The sequence below is a fragment of the Lepisosteus platostomus genome, chromosome 10, assembly GCF_059453375.1.
Source record: "Lepisosteus platostomus isolate fLepPlt1 chromosome 10, fLepPlt1.hap1, whole genome shotgun sequence".
Classification (NCBI taxonomy): Eukaryota; Metazoa; Chordata; class Actinopteri; order Semionotiformes; family Lepisosteidae; genus Lepisosteus; species Lepisosteus platostomus.
The window spans coordinates 31,882,361-31,899,649 of NC_142620.1; the positions used below are offsets into that span (position 1 = coordinate 31,882,361).

The window sequence follows — 17,289 nt, forward strand, 5'->3', positions numbered from 1 at the left end:
CCTTACCACAAAAATATATATGTTTTGTAGCTGGGATGAACTTTATTTCGTACGCGTAGCTACTGCGATTCGGACACGGACGGTTAAACATGGCGGCAAATCAGACACCCAGAGAGGGGGGGGGCATCTTCTCGCTTCCATAACTAAAATGCCAAATAGGAGTGGCTTAAGCGACATACACAGTCGTGTAACTGACAGTTTGAGGTAGCCTATCGTGTAAATTTCGCTTTGTTGCTGATAGGTTAAGCTTTCGAAACTCTGCCCCAAAGTCATGTGACTGATTTTTCGCCCTGTTTCGTTGGTTAAACGCAATGATCACAAGCACCACCATGGTAACTGGGATGTGTAGTTTTTAATTCCGTTTGAATTATAACTGTACGTACTGTCTTCGTATTTGGCCAGGACTTTAAAGAGAGGGCGTGCCAAAAATTTTCGGTGCCGTCGTCTCCGCTTTAAAGGTACCCCCGTCGCGGAAGAATTCGATCTCGGGACGTTTGCCCAGCGTACTTAGAGTGGAGTGTCCAGAAAAGTGCTATATACGTTTAAGCAATTATTATTATTATTATTATTATTATTATTATTATTAGTGTATAACTTTGTGTTAAAGATGTTTATGTAATTTAAAAAAAATTATATGCCTTGACTTTACATCCTCTGAACAAAGCACAGACTAAGTTACTGTTTAAAATAAAAGTATTTATTTAAGTAATGTTATTCTATGCAATATTAGATGTCTCTATTTATCATACAAACAGTATTTAATGCAGCTTTATGTATTATAGGATTTTTAAAAATCATCTGCAGTAAATTTTAAATTTTAAGTTTAATATTAAAATGAATATAATATTTAAAAATGTTGTTCATCACCCTCACATATAAGCGTGGTCTCTCAGAGACAAAACAACACATATATAGGAAATTTCATTCATTGTTCATTTTCAAGTGTTTATAAAACCTTGTTAATTCTCTAAGGTCGCGTCTAAGTTTTCAAACTGCATCCTAAGCCCTTCCTCCAAGTCCACACTTCTGTCATGTAGCGCAAGTGTGGACTTCAAGTGCACAAGTATTCGAAGGGCACAATTATAATTAGGGTAATGGGACATTCTCGCATGCTGTAACTCGCTGGTCACATGAGTCAAAATGCTTTCTGTTGACTCTTCTTTTCAGGCAGATATTTTTTAAAGAGTTTTTCATTCTCCGTTTGCAGTTTGATTAAATCGAATTTCATCTTGTCTAACCCTGCACAAAAGTAGTGACACATCGTGTTCATTCATGTTGAGCAGGCTCAACTCAAAACAAGTGGAGTTAACCAAGGAAAACTTGGCAATACCACTGTCTGTTCATTCAGAGCTTTGTACTACTAAATACATATCTTCTGTTCCTGTATAAAAAGTACAGTAGGAGGAACATAACGTGTTCATTTACATTCTTTCAAAGTAAACTAAAAAAGGTAATACTCCAAATAAGGCAATACTTCAAAGCTTTGTACTATTAAATACTTGTATTATTAAATATTCTGTGTACAAAATACACCACAGGTAAATTAATGCTCATCAGTCAAGATGGGGTGACGAAATATAAGCTGTTTATGTCAAAACTTCATACCTAGATTACCTACAGTATGAATTGAAAGGACCCTAATGATATTTTGTTTTACATAAAATTAATTCTTAAACTAACACGTTACTATTCCGCAAAGAATTGAAAGTAATTTGTTTCAGCAAAGTCCGCTGTGATGAGGACTTCAGAGAAGGGTGCATTTAGGGCACATTGGGGGCGCTCGTGAGCACCCTTGTAAACTTAAATTTAGAAATGGGACACCCTCAGCCCTTGCAGGCTTGAGCAGGAACACGCATATGAAGGACGCAAGTCCACAAGTGTGGATGCTGGGACACAGCCTAAGTAAATAAAAACAAAAGAGATTAATATTGACTTCAGGAGGACCCATGCTGATCACTCCCCACTGTACATCAACAGCTCCCTTGTGGAGACAGTTAGAAGTACCAAGTTTCTTGGTGTACACATTACAGATGACCTCACTTGGTCCCTCAATACCACCTCCCTAGCCAAAAAGCACAGCAGTGTGTCATGTCCGCTGCTAATCATAATCCTCCTCACATACGGTCTCGTCCCAATCAAGCACCAGCTGAAGGCAATCTCTGCAAACGCAACCAATTTATCCCTTCATCCAGTCAGAGCACTCATTAACACTCCCTTCACTTCAAACTTACTTAAGCCTTCTCCGTTTCACTGAACACTGCTCAGTATTGTTAGCTTCTTTGGAATATAAACTTCCTCTTGTCTTTTTGGATACTCGAACCTGGTTCTAACCTTTAGAACGCAATCTCGTCTAGCATTTGGACCAGAACAATCCCTTTCTCATAAACCAGCAACACTGCGTCAGGAAGCCCTGGCAGCTGGTGAAGTCACCTTGGAATTTATCAGGAATGGGGAGGGGTAGAGGGGTGACAGGTACCACAGGAAGTTGAGGCGGTAAGGCTGGGGGGGTGGGGTTTGAGTCACATTAGTGACAAGTAGCTGAATGGCCACCGTTAGTAGCCCAAGGGTCTGTGAGTGTTGCTGTCTCCCAGTTTCTACGGCCTTAATCTCTTCCGATTCCCCTACCAGGATTCCTCCACAGTACACCAATCTGCTACAAGGATTCAGTAAACAGGAAGCATTGTTGCTCCCACCTCACTGCCCCTATGACTGTGCCATTGACTTGATTCCTGGAACGTTGGCACCCAAGGGGTGTATCTATTCTTTCACTAGGGTGGAGTCGGGGGCCTTGGAGGAGAACATTCAAGACTTCCTAAAAGCCGGCTTCATCTGCCCATCCACGTCACCTGCTTGCGCCAGTTATTGTTTTGTACAGAAGAAAGACAGCTCCCTGAGACCTTGCATCGATTACAGAGGCTTTAATAAGATCACTGTTCAGAACCGATATCCCTTGCCACTTATACCGGCAGCTCTGGAATCTGTGCGTGGCATAACAATCTTTACTAAATTGGACCTCAGGGGCACAACCTTCTTAGAATAAGGAAAGGGGATGAATGGAAGATGGTTTCATGACCACTCATTATCACTATGAGTAGCTTGTTATGCCTTTTGGTCTTGTCAACTCCCCCTCAGTTTTTCAAGCATTCATGTATGACATCTTTAGGGATATTATTCAGAAATACATATTAGTTTACCTTGACGATATCCTTATTTTTTTCCACTAACCCTCAGGAGCACGTTAAACATGTCTGAGATATTCGATCCCATCTCATTTATAATAACATTTATGCTAAGCTTGAAAAGTTCACTTTTCACGTACCCTAGATTCACTTTCTTCGATATGTTATCCCCCCCCCCCTGGTGTAGAGATGGATCATTCCAAGCTTTCTGCGATTAGAGATTGGCCCATTCCACATAATTAAAAGCAAATCCAGCGTCTCTTCAATAATTTTTATAGATGCTTTATCAGAAATATCAGCTCGGTAGTGGCACCTATAACTGAACTCACACGCCAGGGACCGACATTTGGTAAATGGACCCGTGAGGCTGACCACGCATTCCTCCGTTTAAAGGAACTTTTCACCACTGCCCACTTGCTCTAGCATCCGGACCCTTCCCTTCCTTTTGTAGTTGAAGTTCATGCATCTGCATATGGCATTGGAGCAGTACTCTCTCAGCATCATAGTGAAAAGAACATTCTGCACCCCTGTGCTTTTTTTTCAAAGAAATTGTCCCCTGCTGAGATCAACTATGATGTTGGTAATCAGGAACTGCCATAAAACTGGCCTTGGAGGAATGGAGGCACTGGCTGATAAGTAGGAATGTGACATGGATTAGTCTCATGTCTGGTCAGATCACTGGGTGGAATAGGGTGATATTATCCTAGGGTTAAAAAGTTATTTCTCCATGGTATTAAAAAATACAACAAGGTTAAGAACCCAAAGAAAAATCAGCCGCCGCTGTAGCAGGTCACTTCTCTAAAAAGTAATACTAGCACTCCTGACACAGCAGCAGTTGGTTTATTCTTGGTCTGATGTCTGACACCGAAATTGAATTTTTAAGACTATAGTAATGTCCAGATTTTACTGATCAATTCACTATCAGAGTAGAAACCCTTATTGAGTGTCAAACTTTCTCATAGAGGAATCAGATTGTAAATAACTGGTGTCTATTTCACTCAAAACCTCATGCAAATATGCAAACCTATTAAGCTCTCTCTCAAAGGTCCGTAAGCCATGCTTTAGTGTCCCTCTTGTGGCCTTAACAAGTATTGACACTCCAGATCCAGCTTCTCCTTTAGTCATAAAATAAGGTTTTGTATTTGTGTTTCGTTCATAACTTTTAAATACTATATTATATATATATACAAACAGTTAACCTTTATAAACTGAGACTTGTTCATGCTGAGTTTTCAAAACATTACTGAAATTTGATTTGATAGAGATATGATGATTGTAAAGTTTAAGTGTTTGCTCTTGCAGTTTAGTTTAAATGAGCACAACTTATAACAAGAGGGTAACAACAAAAAATATGCAAAAGCTATCGATATGTAACAAAATAACATGAGTGTGACAATAAGTGGGCAGTGGATAATTATTGAGTTGTCCTACTATTACTTTTATCTTTCTGGGCACAGCACAGCTGTCACAACAACCTGATAGAAAAAGCATTACAACTGGAACCAGTCATTTGGTCTATTTTAGATCTGAGCTACACTTAATTTATAAACCTGTCATGATCTTAGTTTTTCATGGGTCTTGGGAAACATTGCTTCTGTTACTAAGCAGCTGCATGTGGAACAACTAACATTTTACCACTGTTATGCATTTTAATGTAAATTTGAATCCCTGTAGCTGAATCAGATCACAGAAAGTAAGCAAAGCAGTGCAGTACTAGAATGGGAAATCTCTACTGAAATCTACTGTATGACTGTATGTTACTGCTCTATGTAGTACTTTTGACCAGTTTAAGGTACTAATCCCTTATTGCCATGGTGCCGTGGTGTAATGATCAGGGACATGAAACATAAGTTTCTGTTCATGAGATAGCAGACATAACTTATGGACACCTTGACTACTTGATCATTGTAGACCCAATGGCACTTGTTCATCATAATAGGATGTTAACCTTCATGCCTCCACTAAATCCCACTTCAGGGCTGATCTGAGCTCTTCAAGATGTCCACCTTAATTCAATTATTGGATTAATTTCTCAATTCACCTTCAGATCTGTTATGTAGTGGCTGCTTCGTGTCAGCAAGTTGGGTACTGTACTTGAATGATTTGGGTCTCATCCTCTTCTATTTGTAAATTAGGTGCACTTTTACCCAACGAGGTCCAGGTGGAGCAATGCCTGATCAGGTCACCTTTAAAAAGGCCTTAATTCAAATCTTAGGTCACGGCAAGAAAAAGGCCACACTTAGTCAGTTTTCTGTGCATTCCATAATGCCTCGAATGTCACAGTAAGCCTCTCCATTGTGTCCTGACTGCAGAGAAGGTTTCAACAGACTGGCAGGACAGACCGTCCAAGATTCGGTTGCCCTCGAGTGACCACACCAGAGCTGGACCGACACATCAGACTGGTCCATCTCAGAGATCGTTTCAGATCTTTCCCACGTACTGCTGCTGAAACTGTCAGCAGACACAATGCCTGCATCAGTGACAGGAAAGTGAGGCTCCATGCTGCTGGCCTTAAAGCAAGGCAACCTGTCAGAGGCCCTCTGCTCACACCTCCTAGACGTCACACCCGACTACCTTGGGCCAGACAGAGGCTGCAATGGACTTGTCAGCAGTGGCATCAGGTTCTTTTTACAGATAAGTCACCCTCCAGCCTGTTCCACACAGATGGGAGGGCTAGATTGTGGAGGAGGAGGTGTTGCGTTTCTTTTTCCATCAGTATATATTCACCATATAAAAAGCAAAACCATCAATTTTCTATTTGCATGCTATTTACTGTACATCACTTAATAATTCATCAGTGCAGTTAATTCTGTCATTTTACATTGGATGCATGAAACCACATCCACACACAACCAATCATATTATAGTATATTTCCTTAAGAAAACCCATAGACCTACAAAGGAAATACTTTCTGTATTTTGTAAATAAAGCTAAGCACTTAGTTCATCTACACTGATGCTTAGATTTATTGGAAGTGAAGAGCATCTTACTCATCATGAAAATCTGAAGATAACTGTTGATCACAATGTGTTCTTGCTTGATATCCCCCTTGGAAAAGTGAGGAAGAATTTAAAATTTGGGTATGATGTAATAGATAAATTTCTTTCCCAGTCTGGAATAATTAGATAGGTAGTTTTTTTATCATGGATATGCTTTTTAGCTTATTATTTATTATTACTATTATAATTATTATTATTACATTATAACAATTAGAGCAAAATTCCCACAAAATGCCCAGAAGCCCGCAAAGACGCATCACACAAACTATAGACGTGCTTCTTCCCACCAAACCCGTCCAAATCTATCGCTCTGCTATCAGTTATGCACTTGCCACCATGTGCTACTTGTACATCATGTTTACCACTTACATCTGTTCCTGCTATAGCTGCCGCTGTTATTATGGAGTCAAAATGGCCATCAACATCTTTTCCAACCTCTGCACCCAAAATGAAAAGAAAAACATTGGATACAAAGTTAGAATAATAGATGCAGACCCCAGTAATGAGTCAAGACTGTATTTTAAATATGGTCTTGATAACATCTTGATGCCTTACAAGGAACTGTATGCAGAGAAACAGAGACTGGCTTGGCAATATAGTATTATGCAGTTCCTCAGGCCATGGACTTCATCTCCTGCTCCAGGGAATTCTTCTTCTACGTAATCGTCTATCACCAGCACCCACATCTCGATACCTTGAGCCTTTTTGGCTGCTTATTTTGGTGAGTGTTGATTTATTTTTAGTAAAAATAATGTCCCAGATAACATTTATTTTAAGTTTAGTGTTAATTCTTAATGTATGTTAGCATGTATTTATATGGTTAAAATGCATTTGGAACATTACATTTAACACTGTTCCACAACCCCTTTTTCCGCAGGTTTAAGGTACCGCTTTATGCGATTCCCTTTATGCAAGGTTTTTGCAGAACGTAACCCTCGCATAAAACGGGGGATGCCTGGTATGCTCTAATGACATATTATTACTTTTAACAAATTGCATCTCATTCTAAAAGGTGTAAACAGTGGGAAACAAACAACTTACAACCCTGATAGTGGAACATGATATGAGCTGATGTCTGATCCCTTGGTGTTTTGACAAAAACAAGCATACAACATTGTAAAGATGTACACAGCAAAGGACAACTGAAAGCTTAAGTCTTAGTTAATTAAGACATAACTTCCCATTATGCTTAGGGTCTTGTACAAAAATGCTGGCAGGCCCAGTTGCCATTTATTCTGGCTACAATGGCTAGAAGAAGATATCCCGGTGGGTTTGAGAGAGAGGTGATTGTTGAGTATTTTTGCCAGAAGCTTCAGTGATGAAGACTGCCCACCTTGCTTGTGTTTTCTTGGGGAACAGTGGCTAATATGATGTTGGCATGGAAGTCTGAGGGAAATACATAATCAACTAGGGGCAACTGTGGATGAAAGTGCATACTCCTTGACAAAGATGTTTGTGCATATTTGAAATACAAGGCAAAACAAACAAGCAACTCTGAATCAATTGACTGCAAATCTTAATCTAAGGAGTGAGTAGACAGTTTTTCAAGTATAGTCCGTCAAGAAATTCACAGAAAGGGATACTATGGTTGGGTTGCAGTGCATAAACCTGTTTTAGCAGCTTTGTTATGGTGTGGGGTGCATTTTCCTGACATGGTTTTCCTGACATGATGAGGTTTATCCTATGGTGAAGCATTTCAATCCTGATGAGAGTTGAATCTTCCAGGATGACAAAGCCCTCATCTACAGTGCACAAATGGTCACTAAATTGTTTGTTGAGCATGGAAACATACCACCCCAATCACCAGATCTCAACCCAATTGATCACTTTTGGGGATATTGGTATGACACCTGAGACTACGACAAATCATCAGATGGTGGAATTTCTCATGGAACAATGGTGTCAAATCCTTCCAATAGAGTTTCAGACACTTGTAGAATATATTCCAAGGTATACTGAATGAAGCTGTTTTGGCAGATTGTTGTGGCCCAGTACCCCCAAGAAACTTTCTGGGGTTTTCTTTATTTTGCCAGCTTGCATATTCTTAATATCCACATATTAGCTGATATTAGAGATTCATTTATTTAAAGAAAATACTTGTTAATTACAAAAAGAAAACTGCAGACAGATTATGGACGTTAAAGTGTGACAAATGTGTCTTACTTATGCTTCTAATTAAAAATAAAAAAGCTACAGTAATAAAAATACAAGCCAAATTTTCCAAGTATTGTTAATCCACACAGGATCCTGCTTAAGATGTACAGATGCAGCCATTCAAAATGCGCGGTAAAAACCCGCGGTACGGTAACCTACCCACAAGCCACCGCGGGGCACCGGAGGGTACCGCAGGGCAAGTGATTGGCTGGCCAAAATGACCGACAGGGGCACTCGTGGTGCATTGGTTGGTAGTGCAAAGATTTAATCATTTAATGTCTTTACTGTGCACATTTTAATCCGCTTAGTTTTGAATATTTATATGGATTTTACCACTAAAGGGAAATTTTAGTAGCTGAGCATAAAAAGAAGAGGAGCATAACGCATCTGAAGGTCATAAACGATATTAATTTAAAACATTACTGTATGTATGTAAACTGTACTGTGTATGGCTGGTCTTGGTAGTTTAAAGAAAAAATACACACCAGTCTTCCATTTCTCCCTAAACATTTTAAACATGAAAGTTTTATGAAACGGTACCCAAATATGCGATTGCTGTATAGAATGAATTTTAATTAAAAAAAAATATTTAACACGAACATTAAGCTGTTTACATCTTCCGCCTGAGAACAGTCACCCGTTGCTACCCAACGCAGAATGGTGATTGGCTGACACCATCTGACACCCCTCTGATTGGAGAAAAAAGACGTGCTGGTTTGCTATACCAGGAAGAGGATTTCTTTCAATTCTAAACGTGTATTTTAAAAGTTTAAGAAGTAAAAACCTTACAGCGTACACAGATTTCTAAACTGATCAGGATCGTTATCTTTGTCTTATGCATAATAATGTTCACCGCTCTGTCCAGCAAATTAATAATAAACTTTATTTTATATAGCTTTTTAAACGAATAAGTAATTAGATTGCTCATAAACCTAATCACTTGCTTTTTCTTTTTATTTAGGCTCAGATTTCAACTATAGATCGTATTATTAATAACCATAATAACAACCGACCAACAAAAACAACCATATAAACATAATACCAACCAAAAACATAGATAACAACCACAATACAAAATCAAATAATCAAACCATTTTACACTCGCAAAGTCCTCCAATTATCATAATCCCGCCCCTTATGCAAAACCAAACCTTCCTCCCATCCCAGTTTATCCTGTTTATCATAAACAAAATCCACCTCAATTTTCAACATAAAGCATTACACAAAATCAATACCTCAACACTCCATACTCAACAACGATAATTCACAAACAGCCAGAACATGTAACTACACATTCCCAAACAGACCTAATTTCCATAGCCCCGCCCCTTATGCAAAACCAACATCCCTCCCCTGTTCTCTCTCTCCCCTGGCGGTTGTAATTGTTTTTATTTTCAAATAAATTTTAGCAAAGTCATGTATTTTAAAAATCTTAAGATTTTTCTATTTATGTCTTTATTTAGTGGTTTCATTAGTGACAAAGGCTAAACTTTCTTTGAAAAATGTCTTTTATGTAAACCATGTTTGCTATTAATTCATTCAGGGCTAAAATATGTTCATTGTCTTCTAATGAAAGAAGGGTTCCTTTCGCCGTAGTCGGGAGCCTAGCCTTTAACTAGTAAGTACTGTATTTACTGGGTTTTTGAGGGGGGTGTCTTTCACTGGAAATCTCGCCTCCTTCTTTGAAAATACCCGTGAAACCGGTTCAATTCGTCACAGCCAGCACTCCTGCAGAGAGTTGGGTTGTACTTGCAGTGCATACAGTACACGCGTTATGCTCTTCGTTAATGTCTGTGAAGTTTTATTTAATCTCTGAGCCATACTGATTCTTCTGGAAGCCAGTTTCCGCCAGGGAGTAAAAAAAAAAACACACACTATGGTATTCTCTCCAATGCAGTGCAGTTAAAAACATACCTCTGATGCTGCTCCTAAATGAATATCGTTTATGACCATCAGAAGCTTTATGCTCCTTTTCTTTTTTGCAGTGGATTGAACAGGGAGAGGCATTTCATGATGTACTTTTCACTGATGAAACAACAGTGGCTCTGGAACAGTTTTCAACCAAGTTGTTTTATAAAAAGGGGAGATATGTACACGTTACTGAAGCTAAAAGTTTAGCCTTATCACTTATGTAAACACTAAATAAAGACATATAGAAATCCCATTTTTAGGATCAGAGTCTTACATGTGGTTATTTCGAAAACGTTTGTACGTGCTCCTTCTTACCATGTTACTGTTTACCGTTACTGACCATATTAAGTTTAAGTGCCTGTGGGCACTTTTCCTGTCCGTGGGGGGTGGACCGTCTTTCATTAGAAGGTTAGTCTGTTCTACTCTGAGAATGTAGAGGCGGTGGGAAGTGCCCGCGGTCATTTAATTAGTATTAAAATCTTAGTTATCTTTCTAGTTCACAGGTTTGCATGCATAATTTAATTTCGAAAGCCACTGAGACATCAGGTACTACTGTTGTATTTATGAAAAAGAAACAAAACAAAAAACATACTAACAACTGTGCCATCCTACTCCTTAGTTAATACATTTTATTCATAAACAGTTAACATTGTTAGCAAAATATTTTGAATTATATTTAACCCTATTTTTTCTTTAGTTTTGTATTTAACTTATTATATGATAGTCAGACTTAATGTATATTAATGTATATTTGAACAATGAAAATATATTTTTACAAGATTTTACATTAAGCACTTAAAATTAATATGGTTAATAATAGTAAACTGTAACATGCTGTTACAAGATCGGTTAACTGCGAAGAAATCCTTTCAGAGAAAATGTTTCAGGTGTGAAGAACAAACCTGTTCCCACACACCCTGCCCCCACTACCATTAGAATATACACAAACATTTTAGTGTTTCATTCTGAGCAGAAGACCCTCACACCTGAAGAGTGCTGGCTGTGATGAATTAAACCGGTTTTACAGGTTTCAATCACAGATTGGGACTCAGTAAAGTAACACACAGCGCCACTGGATTTGATAATACTGTACCTAACCAAAATCCGCAATAAGGAAACAGAACCTAATTGTTGATAGATGATGTACTCGTAACATTTTTTCAAGACGAACTACAACATTTAAAAAATGACTTGTATGTACTTGATATCTCTAATCAATCCACGGGTTCCAGCACAAAACGAAACTAAAACGCATACCGTTTAGCGCTTCTTATTAGTTGCTCAAAAGTAATTTGACCGTATGAAATGCATAATATAAACCTAGAAACATATACGTGAGCAGTACTTAAGCACTGTAGTATCGGTGTTAAGACATACCTCTCAAATACTGTAAATCAAGTTAAAAATATCTCAAGACCGATTCTGGTCGTAATGAAACCATGTTTCGTGTATGTTTTCTTTTTCATCTTGAAATAACTCATTTCTAAATACCTTTTTCACTGTTAACATCTTGTAGCAACTTTGCGACAAAATATACACTCTGACAGTTCATCCTGCTACCAACATTAAATAAAACAAATCTTAAGATTTCTATATTTATGTCTTTATTTAGTGGTTTCATTCGAAGCTTACAATGTTTAGGGAGAAATGGAATACTGGTGTGTATTTTTTTCTTTAAAGTACCGAGACCAGGCATATACTGTATGTTTATGTTAAGATTTCCCTTCAGTGGTAAAATTAGATATGAATATTCAATACTTAAACGGGCACAGTTAAGACATTAAATATACATATACATATTGTATACAGTACAGTTTGCATACGGTAATATGTTTATGTTACGCGATTAAAAAATAAATAAATAAAACTGAAAGGTCCAGCACCAGCTGGATTCGAACACACAACCTGCCAGTTGGTAGTCACGCACGTAGACCAGTAGGCTACAAGACAGCTTGCATAAGCAGGCAGGCGAAACAGCCCTGCCGCAGTACACGGATATAATCATACCGTTATTAAATTCTTGAGATACGCGATTCCATATTATATTCCCTTTTAATCAAATTCTAAAAGTATGCTTGTTGACTCCGGTATCACGTTAGTTAAAGACTTCAAAGCTTACAATGTTTAGGGAGAAATGGAATACTGGTGTGTATTTTTTTCTTTTCATGATAGGTGTCGCATTTTAAATCATTTTCGTAGTTAGAAATTATGAAACGCCCTGTTAAAAGCAAGGAAGTTTTTATGCCCGTTGAAGTAAAACAAAATGCCTGACAAAGTATGGCTTGGACAGATTCCAAGTGCTTGTACAAATGTGCTAAAGAAATTATACTTTGAGTATACAGCTTGTCCAAAGTCATCCATTATTAATACTATTAGTAATATCTTCAGTAAAGGCTTTGATGCATAAATATTTCTGATAAAGGTAGGTTGTGTACTTTTGTCCAACTGAGCAATCTTGCTTTCATAAAATATACCAACATTTGAATGACTGATGATTAACATGCTGTAATACACAGTTCAAAATTAAAGGCTCGAATGCTGTACATGAGAGGTTAAGCTCCCCCTGGCGGTTTTACAAGGCGACGCCGGATAGCTAGTCACGTGACACACGTGATACCGCGTGATACCCCGGTGGGCGTGTCGCGGTATGCCGTGAAATACCTCACCCATTTTGAATGGCTGCATCTGTAGCAGACCATTACCAATGCCAGGAAACCTGAGAGTATATTTAAATACGGCTTATTTACAAAGGCAGTTTTTACTGCTTTGAAAAGTTTGAGCAGGGCTGAAAACTATTATGGTTTTTTGATTTATATTACAGCAAAAAGTACTGTATATCATAAGAATGATACCTTTGCTCTGTGCAATAGAAAAGGGAATTGGTCATGTAAAGCTCTTTTTTAAAGTATTGCCGTTTAAAGGTGTTAACAAACAGGCATTTTGATATTGTTATTTATGGCACATTATTTCTATTTATGGAAAGCCAGACAGGTTAACATCTTAAAAACCATGATAAATAGTCACACTATCAAATGAGAGAGAGACTTTAGCAGCCCATTAAGACATTCTCTCCAGAGCTGCCATTACATCACACCTTTAAGGGACCTCAAAGGGCACAGACACAGAATCAATTTAGAGAAACAACCTAGCTAGCGCTTGGTTAGGAAAAAAAAACCTGTGCAAACTCCATACAGAATGTGTTCAGTCTGGAACTGAACAGTGGACACAAGAGCTGTGAGGCTGCCACACTAACAACAAATTTAAGTAGGTGGCTATATTAGCATGTGAAGTCTACAAAGGAACAAGTAAAGTTTATGCCATGCTGTAAAGAGAAGAAATGAAACACAAAGTTTCAGCTGTAGAGCCTTCTTCAGGTGCCCCTCTTCTCTTTTCAGCATGACATAAAACTTTATTTATTCCTTTGCATACTAATAGCAACACCACTGTGCTGCCCAGCTATTTAATTAGATACAAAATAAATCAGAGAAGGTTGGGTTACATTGAGTATGGGACAATTTGATTATTCACATTGAAATTATATGGAAATGATCAGAACTATAACCCCGCAGACAGTTAAATCATGAATAAGAAAGATAAAAGTACATATTCAAAATAAAATACATTCACATGCATGCATTTTACATGCAGTTTGTTAATCAATTTGTCATTTCAGTCTAGAAATGTGTGTGTATATAAATTAGCATAATGTTTTTGGCTTGTGCTGCTTGTGCTCCAAGGTACAGTGGGTAAAGTTTAAAAAGTTGTTTAGTTTTAATTCTGGAATACAGTACTCCTGGAATCCTAAATCTCCTCTGAATGAGAATTGAAGTATTGCTAGACGTGGTAGCTGATTTAATCTTGAGAACCTGCTCAAGGTTTCTAGTTTGCTTCTAGGTTTCAAGCAGGAACTAGAGCTAAACTTCTAGTTTTCAAGTAGGAAGTCAGAATCTGCAAACTACTGTATACTGTAAATCAATGATGGTTGCCAATTGGTGGAGGGGTATTAGTATGAGTAAGATAAGATAAGATCACTTTATTAGCCATATACAATTTCTTGCATTTGTAATTCATCTTTTTTGTATACTCCAGCTTGGTCTCTATGAGACACACAGACAGGGAGAGAAGCTTGGGGTCAGAGCACAGGGTCAGCCATTGTACAGTGCCCCTAGAGTAGCTGGCATTAAGAGCCTTGCTCAGGAGCCTAACAGAGTAGGATTCCTCTGCCAGCCGCAGAATTTGAACCGGCAACCTTCCAGCCATAGGCATAGAGCCACCACTCTGCCCTTCCCCCTTTTTTTAGGTAAGGCAACTATTTATAACCTGAAAGCTGGTGATGTTTGGGAGATGATCTTTGTCCTTCACTAAAACTTTTGTTATTAGCTCCAGTTTATGAAATACTAAGATGGGAGTCCTGCACTGTACAGGGTGCATGGAAACTTAAAGCACTTCTGAAATTTGGTGCTTCCTCATTGTTCACACATCAAAATGAAAATTTCTCATCACAGGCATGATCACAAGATTTTAAGATACTTCTGTCTGGCTTTCATTGCTTGTAAACAATCTCAGATAAAACACTTTATAATTTATAACTAATTATAAAATGCTGAGTACCATAAAGGAGCAAATAATAATTAGTATTAATTCAAAAACTGGAAGGAAAGCTTTGTTGTTTATTATTGTACACACATTTTATGAAGCTTGGAAATAGTAATTACAGACACAGTTCACAGAACTCAATTTATTTTACCCAGTAATGAAAAGCTAGGTATCCATTTAATTGCAAATGTACTGTACATGTGAACTAGTCTGTCAATATCAAAAGCCTATGGAACCTGTTCTAAAACATATACATATACATAGTTATATTATATAGAATATTAAATAAAATACTCATAGAGAATTAAAGAACAAACTCTAAAGTGGCATAATGAGCCCAATGTATTTGTAACCTGTTTTGTATTCTAAATTATTTTTACAGGCATTAATTTATATTAAACCAGATTAAATCACACAATATTGTAGTTTCTGAATCTGTTCTTAACAGGATTTCACTATTTGGGACTGGGGTAGTTTCCAGCTGGATTCCAGTCATGAGCTCCCTGCTTTTCCAGAACAATAAATGACTGGAACACAACTATAAACCACTCCAGACTCTGAACCTCCTCCCCTTTGGCACTCCAGAGAGAAACTGTCCCTTTCCATGATCTCCTTGGTTTTCCAATAAGGCCAAATTGTCTTTCTCCCACTGGGTAGATGCACACATTCACTTTCCCATCTTTGCCTTCCCAAGGCAAAATACAGAGATCTTACAAAAATAAAAATGACCTACCAGCCACCCTATTCACCTAGCTTGTTCAAGAAAAGGGATCGGTAAGTGATAATATATAACTTTGGCTGTGATTATGTTACAAACGTTTATTTTTAATTGTAGTAACAAGGAAGGATAAACTGTTATGAAGATAAAATTAAATAATGTAATGTTTTTCTGAGTGTTAACAGGAGGTAATTTTATTTAAAAGTACATGTTAGATTGAGCGCTATGAATTATCCTCATTTATATTTTGCTTATTTTCTGTTGTGGAACACATGTTGACAAGTGTTATCATATTTTAAGAAAAAAATTATGTGACATTACAACTGACATATTCTGACCTCAGGTTTATATCAGAAAGGAAATTCTAGTATCATCTAGTAATGCCCCCCAAAAAACAGTTCTTAAAATAAATCCTGCAATTAGTTTTGGTGTTAATTTATGGTAGTTTCTAAGACCTTACTCACAGGTGCATTTGTAAAAACAGTATCAACTGGTAAACTACTGTATATTGTGCAATTTTCTCAGAAGAAATTACAACAGAATGTTTGACAATCTAGGGCAAAAAAGGTCAAATCTAGTCACATGTCAAATATTATGAAACTTTTCCTAATTTATCACTAATATATTTAAATATTTAGATTTTGATTATATGTTTACATTAAACCTTAAATTTTGAATAGAAGTGGAGGACAGATCTGATCTATTGTAAAACACAGTATTTCATCTTCTTTAATTTACCAAGCCATATCCTGGTAAAAGTCAAAGCTTTCTGTTCTTATAAAGCCATAATAATCCTTAATACTCAAAGCTATATAATCAAGGACTTTTCTGACATTTTTTTAATATAGTACAGACCATGTTAATAGCTAAGGGACTAACTAACACAGTAATATACCGAATCTTGTGTACTCACCATGAGGAAAAATAGCTATGCAGATATATCTATGCTCTCAAATATTTTCTATTAGTATAGAACAAATTCATTAAAAAATTCTAAAACAGTAACAAGGGAAACTCTGTACCATCATGTCAAAAATGTATTAATAGGACAAATACCATACAAACACATAAAAATAAGTCCCTGGATACAGATAATAGAGGTTAACCCAGTAACATTATTGTGCACAGCAGATATTATTTTGTTCTTGTTTATAACCTCAGAATAAAAGTTACAAAAATCTTTGTGTGCACAGAAAATGTTTAACTTCCTGAGCTTATCTTGTACAAATCGAATGAACAATATATCTGTTTAAAATATGTCAGAGATATATCCATCAAGCCTTTTACCCTTTACAGCGCTACTAATGAAACTGCAAATAATGTCTTATTTTCTACAATAATTTTCAATGTAGGTTCAATGAAGATATATTTTTATCCCCCACTCATGTCACAGGTTGCTCTTTCTTTAACCCGGAAAGCTTTGTGCATACTTTGTGCATAATGATTGGCAACGTTTGTATGTATCACTCAAGAGAAGTATATAATTCCAGTTGTTTCGTATATTACAATTTGTCAATTATATTAATAATTGACAAATTATATGTGGAAAAATAAACAAGCAGAAAACTCACAAATAATTTTCAATGAAGGTCAGTTGTTGTAAGTCTTTAGAACATTTTAAAAGACACCTGTTCTTGATTGTTCCCAGCAGAAGTAAATGGCTCAGTGAGACACAAAGCAACTATTTTTAATAAATTACAATGTAACAGGAAGTTCTTTTGTTTCTTGCCA

At 37.2% G+C, this 17,289-nt stretch overlaps 1 protein-coding gene and 1 long non-coding RNA gene across 3 annotated transcripts in view; both read left to right on the plus strand.

The window, feature by feature from the left end:
• The window catches only part of LOC148653647 (uncharacterized), a 333,862-nt gene that overhangs the window by 199,606 nt on the left and 116,967 nt on the right, over nucleotides 1–17,289 (plus strand). The window lies entirely within an intron of this gene.
• tsc22d3 (TSC22 domain family, member 3) overlaps nucleotides 1–17,289 on the plus strand; it is a 119,526-nt gene that overhangs the window by 65,198 nt on the left and 37,039 nt on the right. The window contains exon 2 of one of the 2 annotated variants that reach the window (XM_088648931.1): nucleotides 6,566–8,434. The exons of the other annotated variant lie outside the window; for it this stretch is intronic. Within the exon in view, the coding sequence (XP_088505057.1) occupies nucleotides 6,566–6,842 (277 nt within the window). The 3' untranslated portion in view covers nucleotides 6,843–8,434. Of the gene's footprint in view, nucleotides 1–6,565; nucleotides 8,435–17,289 lie in introns of those variants that run through there. 2 annotated transcript variants of the gene reach the window in all.